The sequence below is a fragment of the Lepidochelys kempii genome, chromosome 2 (assembly GCF_965140265.1).
Source record: "Lepidochelys kempii isolate rLepKem1 chromosome 2, rLepKem1.hap2, whole genome shotgun sequence".
Classification (NCBI taxonomy): domain Eukaryota; kingdom Metazoa; phylum Chordata; order Testudines; family Cheloniidae; genus Lepidochelys; species Lepidochelys kempii.
Window position 1 is genome coordinate 113,227,482 of NC_133257.1, and position 22,446 is coordinate 113,249,927.

General features: G+C 42.0%; 1 protein-coding gene across 8 annotated transcripts in view; it reads right to left on the reverse strand.

The window, feature by feature from the left end:
* PHACTR1 (phosphatase and actin regulator 1) overlaps positions 1-22,446 on the reverse strand; it is a 459,498-nt gene that overhangs the window by 89,907 nt on the left and 347,145 nt on the right. For all 8 annotated transcript variants that reach the window (XM_073332014.1, XM_073332016.1, XM_073332013.1 and 5 more), the window contains 2 exons: positions 16,060-16,390; positions 3,629-3,837 (listed from right to left, as the gene is read on the reverse strand). In XM_073332014.1, the coding sequence (XP_073188115.1) occupies positions 3,629-3,837; positions 16,060-16,390 (540 nt within the window). The remainder of the gene's footprint in view (positions 1-3,628; positions 3,838-16,059; positions 16,391-22,446) is intronic.

Genomic DNA, 22,446 nt, shown 5'->3' on the forward strand with positions numbered 1-22,446 from the left:
TGCACTGTTGCAGTGCTGTAGTGTAGATGCTTCTTACATTGACGGAAGGGGTTTTTCCATCAAGGTAATTAAACCGCCACCTCAAGAGGCAGTAGCTAAATTGACAAAATAATTATTCCACTGATCAAGCTGCATCTACAGTGGGGGTTAGATTGACCTAAGTATGTCGCTCAGAGTGTGACATTTTTCATAGCCCTGAGTGATGTAACTAGGTCAATCTAATTTTAAGGGGTAGCCTTAGATCGAATTTTTTCTAGATTTACACCTGTTTATTAGCTTCAGTGGAGTCACTTTTAATTCACAGTAACTCCTCACTTAACTTGGTAGTTATGTTCCTGAAAAATGCTACTTTAAGTGAAACGATGTTAAGTGAATCCAATTTCCCCATAAGAATTAATGTAAATAGGGGAGTTAGGTTCCAGGGAAATATTTTTTGCCAGACAAAAGACATTATATACATATACAGTATAAGTTTTAAATAATTGTAAACAAACAATTTAATACTGTACTCACCAATGATTACTGTGAGGCTTGGTTGAGGCAGGGGTGTAGAGGGGTTGGGGTGCGGGGGCTTGCTCCACCCACCCAGTCCTCCTGATGGGGAGTGGGGTCAGGGTGCAGCGGTTTGCCCCATTCTGCCCACCCGGCATTCCAGCTGGGGAGCGGGTGAGCTCCCGACCCCGCTCTCTGGCAGGAGCGCCGGTCAGGTGGGCAGAGTGGGGCGAGCCAAACAATCTTATAACAGAACATTGCGCAACTTTAAATGAGTATGTTTTCTAATAGATCAGTGACCTAATAATGAAAATGTTAACCGGGATGACTTTAAGTGAGGAGTTACTGTATATCATTACAGTGAAGGACAGAATTTGGTCCAACAGGTAAAGAGAATAAGATGCAGATGTAACAATTGTGGGGGTGTTTTTTAATAATGATTAATATTGTATCTGGATCTGCCACTAGCGTGGGGTTTCTGTGCCATATAACAGAATGGATATTTCACCCTCAGCGTCTGACTGGGTAGCTGGGCCTGTCCACCTAGAGAAAGAGGGAGGAGGTCTTTTCTCATAGTCACCTCACAGCTTACACTTAAGGTTCACGAAGAGACAATGCCAGAGCATGTATCCTTACTGAGTCAAGCCTGCTGTCCTTGGGCAGCACCCAGACCAGCTTGAACAGTGAGAGTCAGAATAGGTGCGTATACCCTGCAGCTGGGAGTGTCTCTCCCAGCCCAGGTAGACAGCCTTGTGCTAGCTCTGCTTGAGCTAGCATGCTAAAAATAGCAGTGTGGCGCTGTGGCACTAGTGGCGGCTCGGGCTAACTACTCATGTCCCTCTGGGTCTGAGCTTGGCTGGCCAGCCTGAGCTGCCACCCATTCTGCAACACCCACACTGCTATTTTTACTGTGCTAGCTCGAGAAGAGCAAGTGCGAGTCTGCCTGTGTGGGGTACAGTGGCACCAGTTTGGGGAGGGTGGGGCTGGGGGGAAGGCTGGAGGGGAATGAACATCTCTCTCCAAGGTTTTTGCACTTGCTCAAAGTTGCATAGGTTGTGGAGCCGCAGGGCCCATGGCCTGACCCCTTTTAAGCAGTGATCCCATTCTAAATCAGTATGGCTGCTGCTGGCGCGGTCCAGAGCATACGACTCAATACTACTCAGATTTGGCCTGGCTGCGGAGGGGTGGCCAGCCCAATCGGTATTGTGACTGGCACATGCAAAGTCTGTTCAGATACAGCAGGGTGCAGGGGAGTCTGCCGACAACTTGACTTTTGTCGGAACCAGCTCATGCAGTAGGAGAAAGGGAAGCTCACCAGCTGAGGGAGACCTGGGGTTCCTGCAGGAGGAGGGCGGGCATGAACAGAGACTGGAATGGGGTCCCTTGCCAGAGGGTTGGCTAGAGGGACCGGAATTTGCACCTTCCAGGAAATATCTGAATTGGTGCCACTGACAGGCTGCGAGGCATGCTCCCAGCGGCAGTCGACACACTAACTGAGAGAACCAGACTGAGAGTCTCACAGACACAGGAGGATCAGGGCTTTGAGAGGTGGCTCTGTTCTGTTCTTGTCATTTAAGAGGAAAGTCTATCTAACTTAGCCTGTAGTGAAGCATAAGATTAGATGACATTAAATATGCAAGTAGGATGTTCGTTATTTTAAAATCTTGTGTCTTTAATTTTTTGTTCTAAGTGCTCAATAAAAATGCTTTGTTTTAAGAAGGCTGTTGGTCAATATTGTCGGTCACATGATCCTGAAGGGAGGAAATGCAGGTGCTTGCAACCCATTCAGACCTTCAGGGTGATATCCAGTTGCTGTACACAGGGTAGCGGACCCACGTTCTAGTCAAAGAGTGGAAGAATTGTGAGATTTCACCTAGAGAGAGCTATGGACTAGAGGCCAAATACTGGAGGGGGGTGCACTCAGAGAGCAACCAGAAAGGGGGAAGAGATGCAGCTAACCCCGCAACCGTAGGTCTTAAATTTAACGTAGAGTTGTCATTTGTGGGCCTGATTCTCCGCTGTCTTGCACCGTGTGGAGTGGGAGTAAAATGATACCAAATGAGATGATAGCATTTGTACAGATGTAAATTACGCTACATTGTGCAGGGTAGTGGAGAATGAGGATCATGTTTTTACTAGTAATTACACTTCTTATTGTAGCTTAGGGTTTTGGAGTCTGATTCTGAACTCATTTAGACTGGTGTAATCCAGGAGTGACTCCAAAGAAGTCAGCAGGGTTACACTGGTGTAAGAGTGCTGTAAGCAAGGTCACATTCAGGCCCTTGATTTTTAAATCAGTAAGGACTAAATTAAGAAAAATGCAAGCACAGCATACAGAGAGCTAAATACTGCCCACAGTACTCAAGTATTCAATGAGTTCAGTAAGTATGTGAGCAGAATTGGCCCTGACCCCCGTGGATACTGATCCTAACAAAAAACAGTGTACCTGTGTTATTTTGTTCTTAGAGAACATGCTGAGCTTTCTCTATGTGTATAATCCACACTGTATGAGGTACAAACCAGAAATGCCAGTCAGTGCTGGAAGGATCTATTTCAAAAACTACCCCTTGTCCATTAAGGGTGGTATTTAAAATAAAGAGCAGATGTCCAGCAATAATTTAGGAGTGAATCCTGAAGTCCTTCCTCGTTTTTTATCCAATACTTACCTGGACAAAAGTTCCAGGGCAAAATACTCACACTGACTTAAATGGGAGTTTTTCCTAAACGAGGATTGAATAAAACCTGAGTCAAGATCTCCAGACCTGGCCCTACTTTAGTATTGTTTCAAAACTGCTCAGTACTGGGCTCATTCTGATCCTATTTAAATTGTTGGTAAAACTCCCACTGCCTTCTTGACTTGACGCCGACACGTTTTAAAAAAAAACCTGTATGTAAATATTCTGACATGACTTTGTACTTATTAAGTATAAAACACCTGATTGTCCTCTCACAATCACTGATTTTATGCTGCTGTTACTCTGTTGTAGTCAATGGAGTTTATTCTAATTTAGGTCAGTGAAGTGACAAGAAAATCCAGCCCAAGATATCCAGTTTGCTTGTGATTTCCTTGTGCTTTGAGGATAAATTAAAAAAAAAACAACACCAATAAAAGGGGAGAGGGAAGGATGAGTCTTACTTGTAAATAATGAGCTATCATCATCTTCATCTTCCTCGTCATCCTCTTCCTCTCTTGAGTAAAGGCAGGAAGAATCTTCATAGTCAGATTCATGAGGCACATTTTCTTTATCGTCATCGCATTCGATCACAACGGTTGGCACTTGTCTCATGTCGGAAAGGCCTCCAGGTCCTGTTTTCGTGACACTGTCACCCGGGTGTAAACCAGAGCTATCGGAAAAGGAGAATTAAAAAGAGAAATTAAGAAAATTAGAGAAAATTGCTTAGCAGGAGTCAGGGCTGCTTCTCTGAAGTCAGAGCACAAGGGCCTTTTTATACTGCAGACATTTTTTTTAAGAGGGGAAGATGGAAGGATTATAGTTACCAACAAGAATGGGTTAAAACATGGTAAACAGGAAAAATTAAGTTACATTGGTTAGTAAGGAATTAAAGGATAATTCCAATTTAAAAACTTGCATAACCAGAACTGAGAAAGGACCTATTATTAAGGTTGCCTGACACTTCCCAATATATGACCCTGTTTTCAGTTGCTTATAATGTTGCCAAATGTTAATCATCTGGACTAAACTTTCCATGCTTGGTGTCTGCCTGAGGCTGAATTTCTTTGGAAAATTTTGGTGAAATTGGTTCTGTTGTTTCTGAGAATGAGTTTAGGGAAAAACATGACGGTTTGCTCATGTTAAAAAATTCTGCTGACCTTTGCACTGAAAAGCTATAGAGCCCCAACATTTTGGAGCACATGTTGAAAAATTGGCAGGAGCTGTGGCCTGTGTGCCAGGGATGTGCCTTTTGCTATCCCTGTGAAAATCCACATAAACTGGGACAAGTTATAGGAGGGAGTTTGGGACCAGCTGGACAAGGAAACTGGGACTAGGAACAAGTGTGGGGAGGACCCAAGATTCCTGAGTCTCACCATTCCTCTGCTGTCAGCATATATCTGTGAAATTCACTGGCATAGTGCATGTCTCAGCCCCCTCTAGGGTTGGTCCTCATGAAGAATGACAACCTGCTACTGCTATCAGTTACTCAGTTGCATTGGAGAAGCCTGTGCGGTGTGTCTAAAGGTGCCAAACCCAATGATGACTCATGTGGGCATCAATATGATGCCACATGATTGAATTTTTGTTTTTCCAGTTTGCTTTCTAAAACACCTAGGAAATTACACAGAAAAAACTATATTAAAAAGAACATTATTAAGGTTGCAAAGTTAAGCACGTCAGCTGTTCAAAAAGGCCAGAATCAAGTTTGAATGAGTAATCTTAATCTGGCCCCTGGGGTATACACATGATACAATCTGTAATTACATGCTCACATACTATTTTTTTCACAGGACCCTTGCCTCACTCAGTGCACAGGATGGACCTGCTCTGGGAATGTGCCAGGGTTGTGTATAAAGGAGGCTGTTGTCCCTGTGACAAATGAAGCAGAAGATGGAAGGTGTGTAGAGAATGAGGTATGGAGGGAAAGGAGGGTCTCATGGTTAAGGCAGTTGAATGCTGCCCTGGAGAATTAGATTCTATCTTGCCTCAGACAGAGATTCCTATGTGACATTGGGCAAGTCACTTAAACTTTTCACAGGTGGTTACTAATTGTATGTTTCTCATTTTCTGGGTCCGCAACTTGAGACCTCAGGGTCTGGTTTGTAGAAGTGTTGAGCACTCACAGCTGTAAGTCAATGGGAGCTGTATTTTGAATATATCAAATGACATTTAAGGCCAAATACTCTGAAAAATCAAGTCCTAGGAGTCTCAAATTGGGCCCCCAAAATTAGTGGAAACTTTTGGCCTTAATTTCTGTGTCTCAGGCCCCCATCACAAAATGGGGCTAGAACCACTTCCTAATCTCACAAGGGTTTTTTTTTGGACTATTCATAGATCATTTAATCTGATCTCCTGCATAACACAGGCCATAGGATTTCCATGAATTAATTTTTGATTGAATTAGTGCATATTCTTAGCAAAACATCCAATCTTGATTTCAAAATTACTAGTGAATCTAACAAAAATCCGTTGTAAAATTAATTACCCTGACTGTTAAAACTTTCCACCTTATTTCTTGTCTGAATTTGTCTAGGATCAACTTCCAGCCATAGGATCTTGTAATACCTTTGTCGGCTAGACTTAAGAGCCCATTAGCAAAGTTTTGATCCAAAAGTACGTACTTACAGACTGTGATCAAGTAACCTTATCTTTGTTAAATTAAACAGATTGAGAGCCTGAAGTCTATCACTATAAGGCATGTTTTCCAATCCTTTAATCATTCTTGTACTCCTCTCTGAACACTTTCCAATTTATCAGCATCCTTCTTGAACTGTGGACACCAGAACTGGACAGAGTATTCCAGTAGTGGTCAACCAGTGTCAAATACAGAGGTAATATAATCTCCTTGCTCCTACTCAATATTCCTATTTATACATCCAAGGTGTTAGGATTCTGGGCACAGGTAGGCAGGACTAGTGGCAGGAGCTTGAGATCCCAGAACTGAAGCTAGGGTCAGAGCCAGTGTCAGGAATCAGGCTGATGGTCAATACCACATATCAAGGTTCATTTTGAGTTTCCAGGGGGTCAACTAGGAGTCAAAATCCAAGTCAGAGCCAAGGTCAGTACCAGGCGTTCAGGAACAGAGAAGCAGAGTGGTCATGGCAGGTAGCTAGGGATCTGCCTTTTGCCTGGATTCTTCCTGGCATGCCCCCTGGGCTTCTATAGGGACAAGGAGACAATCAGGGCTTGCTAAGACCACTGTCAGTCAGATCACTCGAGGTGAACCTTGTCATGGCATTGAACCTCTGTAGACTATGAGTTGCAGCGAGTGGCCAGGTTACAGCTGCTGTCAAGCAGCAACATGGGGATTCAGCTGCTTGGTAGCCCTACTGGCCTGGTTCAACTCCTGCTGATCCTTACAGAAGGATCACATTACCTCTCAATTGATTAATGTTTGTGAAGCACTCGATATTACAGTGATAAGCGCCATAAGAAAAACCTGGAGAAATTAATAATTCTGTCTTCAGAGCAGAGTTTGAACAGGGTCCAGTAAACAATTGCTAGGGTCACACATTGAACAATGAGAAAACAAAATATTGAACAGCTACTCATTGAGTGAGCACCCTCCATCCTGTGCACCTAATGAAGCAGGGCTCCTGTGGAAAAAACAGTATGCGATCATGCATTTAAAAGCTCAAGGGGAAAGAATGAAGGTTGCATATACAATCTTATTTCTGAGTGCATGACTTAACTTTAATAATACTCTTTTAACATGGGTTTCTGTGTGTAATATATATACATCTCTCTCAAATTCAAGGATTGTCACTCTGAAGCCTAGGATGACATATTCAAACAGCTACAAGCATGGTTGAGACCTCTTTTTGTTTAGAATATCACAAGGTTCAATCATCTCTAGGATACTCAGTCTGTGACTGTCCAATTTTTAAGTTCTCAGCCATTTTGACTGTACTAACTACACCTGTGCAGCGTCCAGCTACAGCAAGGCATATATCTACACCACGCTAAAAGTCCCAGAGCACTGTGATATCAAAGGGTTACTCAGCCCATAGGCACTGACTTCTACTGGCGCCGGTAGGTGCTCGACTCCCCTCTGCCCCTGGCCCCGCCCCGACTGCCCCACCTCCTCCCGCCCCCATTCCAACCCCTTCCCCAAATCCCTGCCCTGGCCCCACCTCCTCTCCTGAGCCTGCCACGTTCCCACTCCTCCCCACTCCCTCCCGGAGCTTGCTACAGCTGTTTGGTGGCAGCAAGCGCTGGGAGGTAGGCAGAGGAGTGGGGACATGGCACGCTCAGGGGAGGAGGCGGAGGAGGTGGTGAGGTGAGGCAGAGAGTGGAGCTTGGCTGCCGGTGGGTGCAGAGCACCCATTAATTTTTCCCTGTGGGTGCTCCAGCCCCGGAGCACCAACGGAGTCGGCGCCTATGACTCAGCCAATTACCACTCTTACTCTACAGCTAATTTGCATGTAACACTTTCATTAGTTGTATGAAGGAGACTGCACAGATAGTGGATTAACTGGCCAAACTGCCACACCTATGTGACAGCATGGGCTTCCAACTCTCCCCCTGCCCCAAGAAACTTTAAATCCTTGGGAAATATAAATACAGCATAGGAATCTTTACCGAGCGAGGGGAGATTAATTAAACCATTCCAAGCTTGCCAAATAACTTGGACTAACAGATGGTTTTATAATTTCTTTCATTATTTTGGTATTTTACATCATGTCTACAGGAAGAAGGTAAATTGAAGCGAAATGTAAGTTCTGAGATTTTTTCTTCACCTCATTTACAATAGAACAGTACAAAAGATGAATGGGGATACATTATCTGCAGATGAACTGTGTCTCAGATGAAATATACGACCAAGGTTGTGTTTAATTTGTGAATGTCAGGCAAGGGGTCCTACAGGAATCAAAAAGAAATGGAAATGTGCATTAGAGCCGTCTGTCTACAAACTGACTTGGGAGCGCCAGTGGTCATTTTCTATTTTTAGCAAGATCCCAAATGGGATATACCAAGACACATGAATTGTCTGTGCAACAGCCCAAAAAGCCAGACACTGAAGAGCAATTTGCTTTTACTCTCTAAACATTCAGTCCTATTGCTACTGCCATATAGTATCTTAGGTTATGAGCTCATCACTTCCCACAACCTAATAGGTTCAAACCTGGTTGTTATTACTACTCTTCACATGTAGATCTCAAAGCACTTCATAAGGGAACGTAAGTATCAATGCAGGTACATTTTTACAGACAGGGAAACTGAGAACGGGAGAGCTGAAGTCCAATGTCACATCGCAGGTGAAGCGCAGAGCCAGGAAAGGAACCGAAATTTCCTACCTTCCAGCCATGTGCCCTATTCACCAGACCATATTGCCTCCCTCTACTAGGATCAGAGACTGTCAGAAAAAATCCTGGGTGTTGCAGTGGTGTTGGTGATTCAGTAGTAGGTGCTCTTCTTTCAGAAACAATAACTGTATGAAATCAGGAGGCCCTCTGCTGTTGGAGATGCTGCTCTTTGGATGAGAAGTAAATCTGAGTTCTTGACCTTGCAGTTGTTAAAATTCTCATGCTCCTTTCCACATGAGTATGGACATTAATCCAGCTGTCCTGGCCACATTCCATTTGAGGCAACTATCAGATTTGGGTATGATCCTGCAAAGCAACTGCTACTCCTTTAGAGAGTCTAGGATGTGCAGAACCACAGTAGATACTCCACAGCACCCTGGAGGACTGGGCCCTTTAACTATTTAAATCACCTTCCACTACATCAGTTGGAGATGTTATCTTAATGTTCTGCCCTAACCTGTTGTGTGGTGTTGATGAGGACCATTAAACAGTTGCCAAGTTTCACCCCAGAAATGACTGCATTTTCAAGGGGGGTGAACTGTTATCCCATAAAGTGCTTTGGGATTCATAGGGATAAAAGGCCCTAGATACTATAAGTGAGTGATACCATTTGTTATCATTATGTTAGACGTCAAAGAGATCATTTGGTAATTGCAGCTTATATTGCATATATTTACTGACTGGACATATCAAAGAAAGGAATTTATTTGCCTAGAGATATTCTACATTTTGTAGCACAAAGTATTAAACATTCATGAAGAATTGGGTTGTGAATTTCTCTATTAGATTTCAATGAATTTTACATTATACTATTTTTATCCAAAAAGTAATTTTGGGATGCATCAGCTGAATTCTTCTAAGGATATATAAATGCATTACAGTCTTTAAAAACTTTCAATTAACTTTTATTTTATTGATATGCTTTAATAATTTAAATTCAATTAACTTCTTTTAAAAATCTCTCTTTTTCTGATTATCTGTTTTTCTGTGTAACTCTTCAGTGGCAGATACACGAAATCCCGAAGACTCAGATCTAATATCTTAGAGATGATAAAGCTCAGCATAATGCTGTTCTGTAAAAAAACAGTGAACGCTAGGCAGTAAAATCATTCAGCTCAGTTTAAAAACAGCACTGTCAGGCGCAGTACAAGTTCACCAAGTAACAGAAGAGGTGGGAGGGTAGCTCAGTCTTTATGCCCATTCAGTCTGCCTCTACCTCTCTCCTGGAGTTACCAACCAGGTGCTAATTGTGACAGAGTATTTTGGGGGGGCGGGGTAAGGAAGGGGGGCTGGGGCTATTCATGCCTGAGGTCCTGCGTACATTTCAACAATTTAGGTTACCATACAGCAGTTAGATGGTAATAGCAAGTTTCAATCCCTATCACACTGAGGCTTGATTTGAACTGGTGTCCTAGCAGTGGAAGATTCTCCATCTCTTTACAACTTCCTCAGTCATGCAGTCCACCAATAATACCATTTGCTATTTTAAGCCCTATTTTTTCCTGCTATTTTATGTATTTCCTGATTTCTGTTCCACACTATTAATTTCATTCGCTAAGTCAGATGACAAGGTGTTGTGCACTTTTGCCCTACCTGCAGTACTGCAGTTTACTTATGAAAAACAATCAAGGGCACAAGTAATTCTACTGTGATAGATTTCCTCTTTGTTGGTAGGAAATATGCACTGTCATGTGGTCTACTACAAAATTATTTGTAAAGGCTGTTGGGCTAGTAGTAGTATTATGTACTGAACAATTACACTACTAAATGTTTCAGATCATCAGTTTTAAAAGCTGTTTCAGATTTTGTTGCTTTGGTTGTTTAGAGATCAAGACCATGGCTATGCGGGCACTGGTTTCAAAAAAGAATTTATCTTAATATGTAAATTACAGTGCTGCTATTAAGAAAAGATTTTCATGAGAAGTCAGAATTTAAGGATTAGACAGACAACTACTGATATTCTTGTTACTCAAGGGTGTACTCTAAATAGAACAGGGAAATCACTCCTGTAAAAATCTAGTGGGATAAAACATATCCCCACAAATTATCACACATTCTTCTTTGATAACAGAATGAAGAGTTACCAGAAAAGATGCTATCAAAATGTTGTCAGATCAAGAGTATATTGTTTTGTTGCTTATCAATTAAACTAAAAATAGAAACACTTCAGATCACTGTACATTCATTAATATAATACTACACTGGGATGAGCATGGGATTAGCTATACATATTGAGAGTGTCTATCCTCAGGCCGTGAAGTTTAGACAAAAGTAGTTCTCTTGAAAAGTTTTATAGACTGAAATGCATTCGATAAGAACTACAAGACTTCTGGTAGGTAGGTCTAATATGATTTATTTTATAAATTTGAAGTCTGAGGGAACTGGATGTCTAAGGACAATTGATTACAGAAACTTTCTGATACAGAGGTTTTCACTTTCTATCCCAGGGCAGGGCATTGGTAACTGGAATTACCCATCATTACCATCTGTTAGCTGTTTAGTATCCTGTAAGAAATAAGGTCTGACCCCAGTTGCGAGTTTACAAGAGTATGCATCATGATTGACACTAATTGGCAGCCTCATTAGAGAGACTGATTGGGTGCATGGCTGGAGATTAGACTAGCATGTCACGCCAAGTAGCTGCCCCTCCAAGTCAACATTCAGGAACACAGGAAGGGCACAAACTATATGTCAGAAAAGCCATACTGAAGTCGGGGAAGAGAGGTACCCTGATAGCAAATCTACATCGTGGAACCCAAAATTTTCTTGGATTTTAAAGAAGTTGGCTGCATAAATTATCCCTTTGTTTAAATTGTGACACAATGTTATCCTCATGTAGGAAAATTGCGGCCTAGCTCTTGTCCCACTGTTGCTACAAGAAGAGGGAGTGAGTGCAGATCCTTTATGAGAGTTAGGAATGTGTCACTTAAAATCATAACACCACTTGGCACTTACATAGCAATTTTCATTTTTAAAATGCTTTTAAAATATTGCCCTGTTAATGCTCACAACACTCTTGCGAGGCCGGTAAGTGTTATCACCCGTTTTACAGAGAGGAAAACAGAGGCATAGAAGTTAAGTAACTTGATCAAGGTCACACACAAAAACGTGGTCCCTGGTTCCTACTCCATGATCAGGTAGTCCTCATTTTTCTTTGGCATGCTTCTAACTCATTGGCAAATCATTTCTAACTTCCTTTCACATAGCTCATACCTTTACCCTACCTTCAGATGTTGTTAGACAGTCAGCTCTCTGGAGACCTGGTCTTCTAAAGCAAAAAATCTACGTTGTTAAAAGAAGGGGATTGCGTGTTCTTTCTTTCCCTATTCTTGGCCGCAGAGGTGGGTGAGGAGGGAATGGTTTAGGGGCGTGAGGTTTAAGAAAAGAATGCTGGAGAGTTTAGGGAGAAAATTACAGATGGGCTCAGGGATCAACCCACACCAGCTGAATTTACCAGAACGAGGAAATCCCACTGATTCAGGAAGAAAGCAAGAAGAAACAGGCCTTTGCTTTTAACAATTAAAAAAAAAGGCACCCTTTTCGCTGAAGAGGGCTGGTTATGGTTCACACTGAGGCTTGTCAGTATCCTCTTCCCTTATAAAAAAAATACTATAGTGTTCTTTAGTAATGCTTCACATCACTTGACAGTAGAACTACTGCAGTATCTGGAGTGATTATTTTAGAATACTTAAGTATTTAACTTTTGTAGATAATATCTGGGATCAGCTGAAATGTGTGCTACACCAAGTGATGTTAGGCACCCCCTTTTCTCATAATGTCATAGAGTTTAAGGCCAGAAGAGACTGCTAGATCAACTAGTCTGTCCTGCATACAACAGGCCACCAACACCACAGGTTCACATTTGGTGTTTTTATGGGATCATTAAATTGGTGGCTCATAGTCATCGTGTGATTAACTAACACACTCAGGTTTTTCTCCTCTGTCATTTCCAGCTGATAGCAGAGATTCTTGTCGTTAGTCCCTGAGTGCATGACCTTACACTTTGTACTATTAAATTTCACCCCATTTCTATACTCCAGGCCTCTAGGTCATGCAAATCTTCCTGTATAATATTCTGATCCTCCTCTGTATGGATGATGCCTCCCAACTTTTTGTCATCAGCAAATTTAATTAGCACAGTCCTACTTTTTGTGCCAAGGTCACTAATTAAAATATTAAATACGATCAGTCCCAAGAGTGATCCTTGAAGAATGCCATTAGTAACCTCCCTCCAGCCCAGCAGTTCTCCTTTCAGCACAACCCACTGACCTCTCCCCTTTACACAGTTTCCTTACCCACCTGACAATTCCTGTATTAACCCCCATTTTACTAATAATTCTCCATATAGTACCACGCCAAATGCTTTATTGAATTTTAGATAGATTTCATTCACTGCATGTCCTTTGTCTAAAAAATCAATTATTTTATCAAAGAAAGATCTACCTTTGATAATCCCCTGATGGATTTTATCCCATTTTCATTTACCTCCAGTCTTTAATTATTCTTTCCTTCAAAACTTGTTCTAAAACCTTGCATACTATTGAGATCAGACAAACAGATCTGTAGTTGCCTGGACTACTTTTTTCCCCTTTCTTAAATACAGATAACTGTTTGCTATTCTCCAGTCATATGATAACTTGCTACCTGACTTGCAATTTCATGTGCCAGTTCTTTCAGTATTCTGGGTTGGAGATTATCTGTTCCCCCCAGTTTGGGAGCATTAAACTCTTTGAGCTTTGTTTCTATTTTGGATGTGATCATTTCCATTTTCATACGCTCATTCCCATTAGCCATCCTGCCTTTGCCTCTATGTTCTACATTCTTCTCCACAGTTGCTGGCCTGGGAGCAGGGGCCCAGCAGCATGCTATTTTGGAAGCAGTAGAAAAGTTTAGGAACCAATCTCAGATTCTACATATTTGATAGACATGATCACACAGCAAAATTGTATATTGAAGAAAAAACAGATCTCAAATATAAGCAATTTACAAGGCTTTCAAGGCTTCTGAGCTGAAGTGTCTCATAACAAACACTGCAATGTGATGTAATTTGGGTTTAAACCTGTTTTTTTGTACAATTAGGGAGAAAAGAAAGCATTACTGTCAAAATAATATCAGGAAAAGATACCACCTGGTGTACCTAATCCCCTCCCAAATCAAATCTATTCTGAAAACCTACACTAATCTCCTTGGAGACATTAGCACATTTGCTAAAAACAGAGAGTCCCTTGGAAGTATAAATTAAAAAATTTAACAGCACATGTCGACTTTACAGTTTGTCCGCATACATTATGAAACTAGTGACTGCCTTTCCAGAAGAAACAGTCATCAACTCTTTTTTTCCTTGAGTACCATAAACATTACTGACTTACTGGACAATGAGCGTAACTGAAATACTTGATTCATTATTCCATGACTGAAATATTGATTGAGGCACAAAAAAACCAGTTAATTGACTGAAAAGAAACAATCAAAAATCTGTTCTGTATATTAATGTGAGCTAGGAGTCCCTTAAAGGTAAAATCAATACTAATCCCATTTTTAAAAAATATTCTCTTCTGTGATGGGAGACAATTGCTTCATTCTGGGAACTGGATTCTTGCTTGTTCAGTTTTAACAAGTAGCTCAGTTTCAGCTTCTGGTAAATGTTAAAAATTAACAAAAATAAAAAAAAAACCACCACAATCTTTACATCACCTCCTTTAAACCAATTAAACATACTTGTAAACACAGACTTGATGGAAGCTTAGAAACTGGAACATCCATTGCTGGGAAAAGGGGGGAACAGATGCCACTATGAAGTCATATGAAGAGAAATATCATTGGGTTTAGAATAATGAAGTGCAGCTTGCATGTATCAGGGCCAGATTGTGCAATTAACACCCAGACTTGTGCTAGGAATGGTGTGAAGCTGCACTGCTCTAGAGGGGGAGACAATCCCTCTTGACATCCCCCAGCACTCAGGAGTGTGTACAGTACTTGGTATCTCAGGATGATGCAGCTAGTTCTGCAAGGTGCTTTTGCTAGGCTGTGCTGGCCTATGTGAAAGGTGGCAGGACTGTGGTCCCATCAAATCTCTACCCCTGTTATAATGACTTGTGCTCATAACATGCTACCTCCTGCCTCACCACTGGAGCCCCTTATCTGTGGCAACAGGAACCTCCCACTACAAGCTAGTCAACTTCACACCAGCTGAGGATTCCCTTACACTGGGAAAATCTACAGCGGCCCTTTCAGAGCAGCTACAAAGGTCTCTTTTTACTACTCTGGCAGTGCAAAGGACTAGTAGCATGGGGCAGAATCTGGCCTCTTGTCTATTTAAATTGCACGTGTTTGGTTTTCTGTACAATTTCCTATTTTCCTATCACCTTATCAGTTTCAATAGAACTGTCCGTGGTGAACTGCCCAGCTACCTCCTTGTGTTTTCACTGTCCATTTAGCTAATTCTCCTGTATATAAATTACAGCAATATTCAGATTACTCTAATTTAAACTGGGGACTGGTCTGGCACCAACAAGGACTGCAGGGCCAAGCCTTAAGCCATATTTCCACTGCTCCTCTTGAGCTACTTTGAGCACTGATTTCTGGGCACCTATATTTATTGATTTCTTCAGACTATAAGCATTCAGTGTAAAAATTCCTGTAGGGGACTATGTTGTGCACTACAGGGTGTACAGACTGTTTCTCCAGGAAGAAGCTCCATATGTCATATAATTTGGTATTGGATCTACCCTCCCTGAGAGCCCCCACAAGGCTCCAGTTAATTCAGATGTCCTGGTGAAAGCCTAAGGACTGCTGTTCAGAAGCCTGTGCTTTTGACCAGAGACAAGCTGGTGGAATCCGTGCAAGGAAGTCAATATACTGGGATACATCCCGCATTCAATTGACTCACTTTACAAAATATGTGTGGGGATCTTGCATGGAATGGCATTAATATTCTCTATCCCCTTTGCAGTCTACAATTGGGATTGCTACAAAACAGCAGTGACAATTATGTTGCGTTTGTGTACACACACACACACACACACTCCCTCTACCGCAGCACACATTTATTTTATTTTATTCCCAGATGCATTTTAGATTACATGAAAAAACCTAAATAGCTCATGCAAATCACTATGTGCTCCCTCCAGCTCATCAGTGGCATGTAGATTCTTTGGTGGGGGCAACACATTTGGTCTTTATTGTTCTTTTCTAAATCCTCCACTTTTTTTTTTCATTTTATTTTCTTTTGTCTTCCATGTAACCAAAGCTTTATTTGGAAACCGGGTGTTATGTTGTTGCAAAACAGGAGATTCCTAAAAGCTTTTTAATCTAGTAGCATCATAATCTAATGGCTAGAGCAAGAGACTGTGATTCAGGACACTTGCAGTTTATTCCTGACTCTGCTACTAACTCACTGCATCAACTTGGGCAAGTCATTTAATCTCTCTGTGCTTCAGCTTCCCCAGTAATGACTTGGCTTTGTAAAAGATTTTAGATCTTCAGATGAAAGGCCCTCTGTAAGTGCAATGTATTATTGTATGATGTTATGTTCTGATGCTGTAATGACACAATATAAATTAATATTTTTAAAAATCAACCATTACCTTTCTAGCCTCTGCATGGTCATGGCCAGTGTCTTGTTCAATTCATCTATCATCCGGCACCCTGAAGGGTGAATAGGTAATGAGCTGGATCCAGAAGGCAGATGCTGGCTGTGGCTGCCATATGGAAGCTGGTGCTGGTGTGCTGCTAATTGGGATGGCAGTACAGAGTGATGGTGTGGAGCCAAAGGCTGCTGGGAACTCTTCTGCATGGAATAGGATGCAAGAGAGAGGTCTGGCCCCCCTAAAGGCATGCAAATCATGACTTTCTTTGGAGGTAGTGGAGGCGATAGTTTAACTGGCATACAAGGCAGTTTCATAGGACCGCCAGGATCTAAAACACAAGAACGAGAGGCACACACGTAAGTTTCTATGGCATTAAAAAGAAGACCACAATATCGGGTAATCAGGCACAAAGGTTGCCAGTAAAGACAACAGGTGAATCTGCATTGGACTTACCCCTTTTCTGCTGGTGAAGGAAGATACTGTACCCTATAACACTCTGAATGGTTTTCAGAAGGGAAGTTTTCACGTCACAACATTTTTGAGCCTCACAGAAACATTTGAGGACTCTCAATAAGAAATGCCTTAAACAACAATAGTTCATGTAATCACAAGATCTATGTAGTGCTTTTCATCTTCAAAGCACTTTCTACCAGGGACTAACCCTGACAACATCCCTGTGAGCTCTGTGTTATTATCCCCCATTTAATGAGTAACCTGAGGTAGAGTAACGAGGTGCCCAAAGTCACAGAACGAATCATTATCACCACAGCGGGGATTAAAACTCAGGAATTTCTGGCTCCGACTGCTACGGTCTGACTACTGCACGTCACGTCTCACATTTTTGTGGACCTGCAGAACATTTGGTGTAGCAGAATTACGCTAATGAAAAAAAAAATCATGAATGAGGTACAAGGATAATCCAGCAAAAATGGAGGGAAATGGTAGGATTAATTTATACTTTTATAAAACAACTGGCAAACAAACTTTGTTCTGGATTCCCATGCTGTGGATTTTAACCTTTTTAACTCCATTCAGCATTCCTCGAAAATACATAATTTTATGGGGTTTACCCATGGGTGAAAGATTCCTGTTGACTTCCATGGGAACTGGATAAGGCCTCAGAGGTGCATGTAATGGAGACATCTATAAGCAGATGGAATTTCAATGCATTGGCTGCCTGAGCTCAGCAGGGGGAAGGAGACTGGCTGGGTTGCATTATGAAAATGTTTACAATGTCAGAGAGCCAAAGAGAGGAGCTGGAAGTCTGAGAATGAGGAAGGCCATGGAGAAGTAGCCACTTGGGGTTGGGGGATAAGAGAAGTTGGGAGTTTACATTATGGGCTGATGTTGTTTGAAGTTATAGGGAAGGAGGGAGCTAGAAAGGCCTCCTGAAGTTGGGAGGTGAGTGACCTCAATGAACCCTTTCAAATCTGGCAAACCTTTGGCATTCGGGTTCTGTAAAGGAGTTCTGGCACCATAACATATTTAGCCTCTCTTATTTGAGTTCATGCACCTTACTAAAATACTATGAAGAGATAAAAGTGCCAACAGCTTCTTGGGAGTTGACAAAGCCCACCAGATAAGCTGCTGCTGAGGTTTCAAAGGCCACCACATATTTGTGAGCTGCATCACAGTTTTTAAGAGCACTTCTATAAATTTTCATGTTTGCACTAGCGATCCATAATCTCTGGCCTGAGTATTTATTTGTCAGTAATGGGGCCAACCCTAGTAGCTAGGGTACAAATGGCTCCTGGGGCAACACTTCTCCAGAAATATCAAACTGAAAAAAGACACTAAGATAGAAGATGACAGGGACCAAATTCAAGGCTGACATTACTATTAATTCTTATTAGAGTAGCTCTACAACAGCACCTAAAGGTCCCAGTTGAGGTCAGGACCTTATTGTGCTAGTCACTGAACACGCAGATTGTAAGAGACAGACCAAGTCCCAACGAACGTACAATCTAAACAGCCAGCCAGGATAGAATCCAAATCTTTTGACCCCCCGTCCAGCATGTCCTATCCACTAGACTATGGTCTCTCCACTAAAGTCAATACCTGTTGCACCCCCTTGTGCAGAGCCAAATACGGCCCTTGGATTTGCCGGCAAACATGAGCTGTCAGTCAGCTACACAGTCAGTCTTCTAAAGTGGACTGGTTTCCATATTTTGCAATTAGAATTTTTGTGAGTTTTTTACCTAAACACAGAACAGGCTGAGCTGTCATGTCTCTTATGCACATACATGCACAGTAGATATGTTTTATCTTTGTACCCTGTATGAAAGCACACACTGTCTTCAAGAAAACGTAAGAGAGACAATAAAGAGTAAATTGAATAAAACCCTGAGAATTAGGCTCCTATGCAATTTGTTGTAACAAAACATTTTAATACATTATTTCTCCAGGATACCTTACTACTAAAAGATGGGCCTGAGCTACAAAGCTGCGATCCAGATCTGCACTTCCCTAAACTTCTGCAGTAGCCAGATCTGGGTGTTTGGTTTGGTCTAATCTCTGGTGTACTTCAAGGAACAGCTTTAGTTCACAGAGGTGGTGGTATTCTGGAAGGGAATGCTGTCTTAATCCCAGGCCTTCACTCTGTGTATGAAGTAGAGGAGACATCCGCAATGGAGGGTTCAAAGTGATACCATCCACCGGAGCCGCTCACTCCTGCTCCTGGCTGAAGAAAAGGTGGAAGGGCAATTGAATTGGCAACTTCCTGTGTTTCTGAAGTACTAAAAAAGATGATTTTCTGCTGGGAGCCAGTGGAATTTGTGAGGTTGATTGAGGCACAAAATAGATAGAAATGCTTCCATTTAAAAAAACAACAACATGAACATGAAAAGGATATTTTTCTTTTTAAATGAAAATATTCCCCCACTAGGTTTGCAGCCCCAAAACTGTTGCTTTGGGGGACTGTAGCTTGGAGTCTCATATGATAACTAGAACTAGAAAGTGAAATTCACTAGTTTATTTTCATTGGTAGGTGAAAGGCAAAAAAGCATAAAGAGTGAGTGAGATTTGTAAAATTAGTCTAAATTGTTTAAAATATTATTCGTACCACAGGTAAGGACATTTGTTTAAACACATGGAGCTAGAGTAATCAGCATATATTCATTGACTTCAGTAATGGAGTGATGCCAATTTACACCAGCTAAGGATTTGGCCCATGATTTCACACCTCATGTTCACACATCTTTGAAAAATACTCATGAAAATCTACTAGTCCTCCCAGTGGAATTTTACTGCAATTTTAAATCTTCGCACAAAGCACTGAATGACAAGATTGTAGCAAATTGCCAAAAAAGATTAATCTCAGGCCTGAGGTCCCTTGTATCCAGTATTATGTATAATGTATAAGTATTATGTATAATCCAGTTCTGCAAGATGCTGAACAAGCTCAACTTCCCCTGGCACTAACAGGAGTTGAGGTTGTTCAGCATTTTGCTTGATTAGGTCCTAGTTATGCTGGGTTTAATGCAAATAATGCTAGAAAATTAAACCTTATCACTGTTTATGACAGTGGACTATAGTTATATACAAATATATAACTAGAAGACAAAATTTGCTACACCAGACTGGGGCACTGATCCATGAAGAAGGCAGCCCCTTCCTCTTCTCCACAATGTGCCTAGCCAAGTGACCATCCTGTACATGGGAGGAAAAATTCCTTCTGACTCCTATGATGACCAGCTGATGCCCCAAAGCATGAGTTTTTATTACTCTTGTTGAAGTACATATAACTACAAATGTAACTCCTTGTTATGAATATCCAGTTCCCTTGAAATCCTATTCCAGTAGTTAACTGTGACCTCTTGTAGTAGTGAATTCTGTAGTCTGTAAAAGTCTGCATGTATTTAGGAGGCAGTGTTGCCCAGTGGGCAGGACCCTAAAATGGGATTCAGGAAATCTGAGTTATATTCCCGGCACTGTCATTAATTCACTGTATGAATTTGGGCAAATCATTTGACTTCTCTATCCCTAGTTCCCAGATCCTCTAAGGCTAGGACTACACTTACAGAGGTGTGTAGAGTACATATAGTGCATACAACCCTAGCATGGGTATACATAGCAGTGTAGACAGTGAGGTGTTGCTTAGATGAGTAAAGACATGCCAGAACCTTAGGGTACGCATCCTACATGGCTCTCTACTCACCCAAGCAGTGCCTTCCACACCTACACCGCTGCTTTTTAACAATGTAGTGTCCCACTGCCACCCTGCTGCCTTGGACTCTTTCCCCACCACAGGGAAAGGGTCTGGCTGCTCCCTGCAGTGTGGAAAGGCTTCAGCAACGGGGAGCTGCTGGAGCTTTTCCCCATTATGCCCCTCCCACCAGAGCCTTTCCCTGCTGCATGTAGCTACTCACCGCAATGTGGACACAGCCTTCATACTCTACGTGCCACTGCCAGTGTAGACAAGGCCTAAGAAGAATTGCTCCAAAAGCCTATTGAAAATAATGGCAGCCTTTCCACTGACTTCAGTGGGCTTTGATCAGGTCCATTATGAAGGGTCAAATTCTGCTCTCAGACGCTGTGGTGGACATGGAGCTGCTATGTATAATTTTATGAATGCTGTATGTAAGCTAGTTATTGAGCTAGACTGCATAACTGTATTAGTTAGTGGAATGCTTATTATAGATCTCTACTGCTTTAATTCCATGGGAGTTGTCACCAAGACAACAGAGGTCTTGGGCTGTTTGTAGGAAGCTTAACCCCACGTGCAAAATGGATAGACACCAGGTAAACAAGACATACGTATAATCTGTTTACCATGTTAAGATTTTTTTCTCCAAAGTCCTTTGGTTGAAAAAAACAACACTCAGCTTTAAGAAGGCTGGCTGATCTCTGGATGCCACTGGGACATAGCTCCCAAGGACCAGAATCGCAGGTGCCGAGGCAGTTACATTTAGTTCCAGGGGACGGCAAACCAAGGCCTGGCCTAAGAGTGGGAGAATCAAATGATTCCTCCTAACTAGAGGTGACAACTCAAGGCCTGAGACTGGAGAGGGAGTACACTCAAAAAGACCCAGAGGGGTCAGAGATGCAGTTAGCCCAATAACTGTGAGACAAGCATTGCCTATTGACTGCAGTGGGATTGCACATGTGCATCTTAGGCCAATTTTGGCTCCCACATCTTTTTCTGTTCTTCTGCACAATGTGTACAGAAGAGATAGGGGAAGGAGTTGGGAGCACATGCAGAGGGTGTGCATGCCCTGAATGCCACAAAGCCCAGTTCTGCAGGGACTGTCTGCATAGTCTCACAGCAGGCATTAAGGGCAGGGTCAGACATTCTTCTGTTACCTTGATCCACTGGCTATTGCTCTCCAGATAGCAGGAGTCACAGGACCTGTGGAAGCAACTACAATCCCAGGGTCCAGCCCACTGCCATTCTGCAGACTGGGGGAGATGATGCATTCACTCTGCTCCTGTTCTGCTGCATCCTCCTCAAGAGCGCAGCATGGGTACTCAGAGTGTGCACTGGGGAGAGAATTTACTTCAAACTGAATAAGCCATGTGCATACTGGTGCAGAAAGCAGGAGGAGGTATGACAGAGCAGAGGGCTCATGCCTGCTGCAATGGGCTCATATACAGAGGAGCAACCCCAGACATGTGTAAATGCTGGGTTAGAACATACTGCAGGCTGTGGAGATTATCTGCCAGGTAAATTTGTAGTTCTAAATAGCTTTGTAATGTAGTAACCAATGATCAACTATGTTTCAAGAGGCCTTACAGCCATTGTTCTGGAATTCAATCCTAACAGGTCCACATTATCAGTAGTTATTTTTATGGACTTACAACACTTTCTTCCCTGTTAAATGTTCACTTCTAACCATGGCTAGTTGCTCTATATTTGAATTACTGCTGTTATTCAGCCAGCTGATAGTTTGATTACTGTATATAGACATAACTAGATTGTGTGTTCTTAGAACTAAAAACGGGACAAACTTCCTCCTCCCAATGCCGAGAATGAAACAACTGAAAAGATGCTAAAAGGATTTTTAAAAGCTCTAATATGGTTGTTGAATTAAAGGGCCAGATTCTGTTCAAAGTTACACCAAATGTAAAACTGAAGTAAACCCACTGACTCTGGATTTACACAGGTGTAACAGTTATGCCCCAAATGTTTTGCTTCCAAAGTTTTTAGAGAATTTCATGGATAACTGGCAGTTCATTCTTTTGAGCTGAATGTGGCTGGGTTAATCCCAGAAAAACTCAAGTTTGGTTCTGAGAAGCAATGGATTAACGGACAATGGGACGAAGGGGCACTGTGACACGGAGTGTTGTTTTTCAAATAAGATATAAAACCAATGTGCTGGCCGCTTCTGGTCATTAGAGATCTCTTGGCAATAAATCCCAAGGTTCCAGCCAAATTCAGTCTCAGAA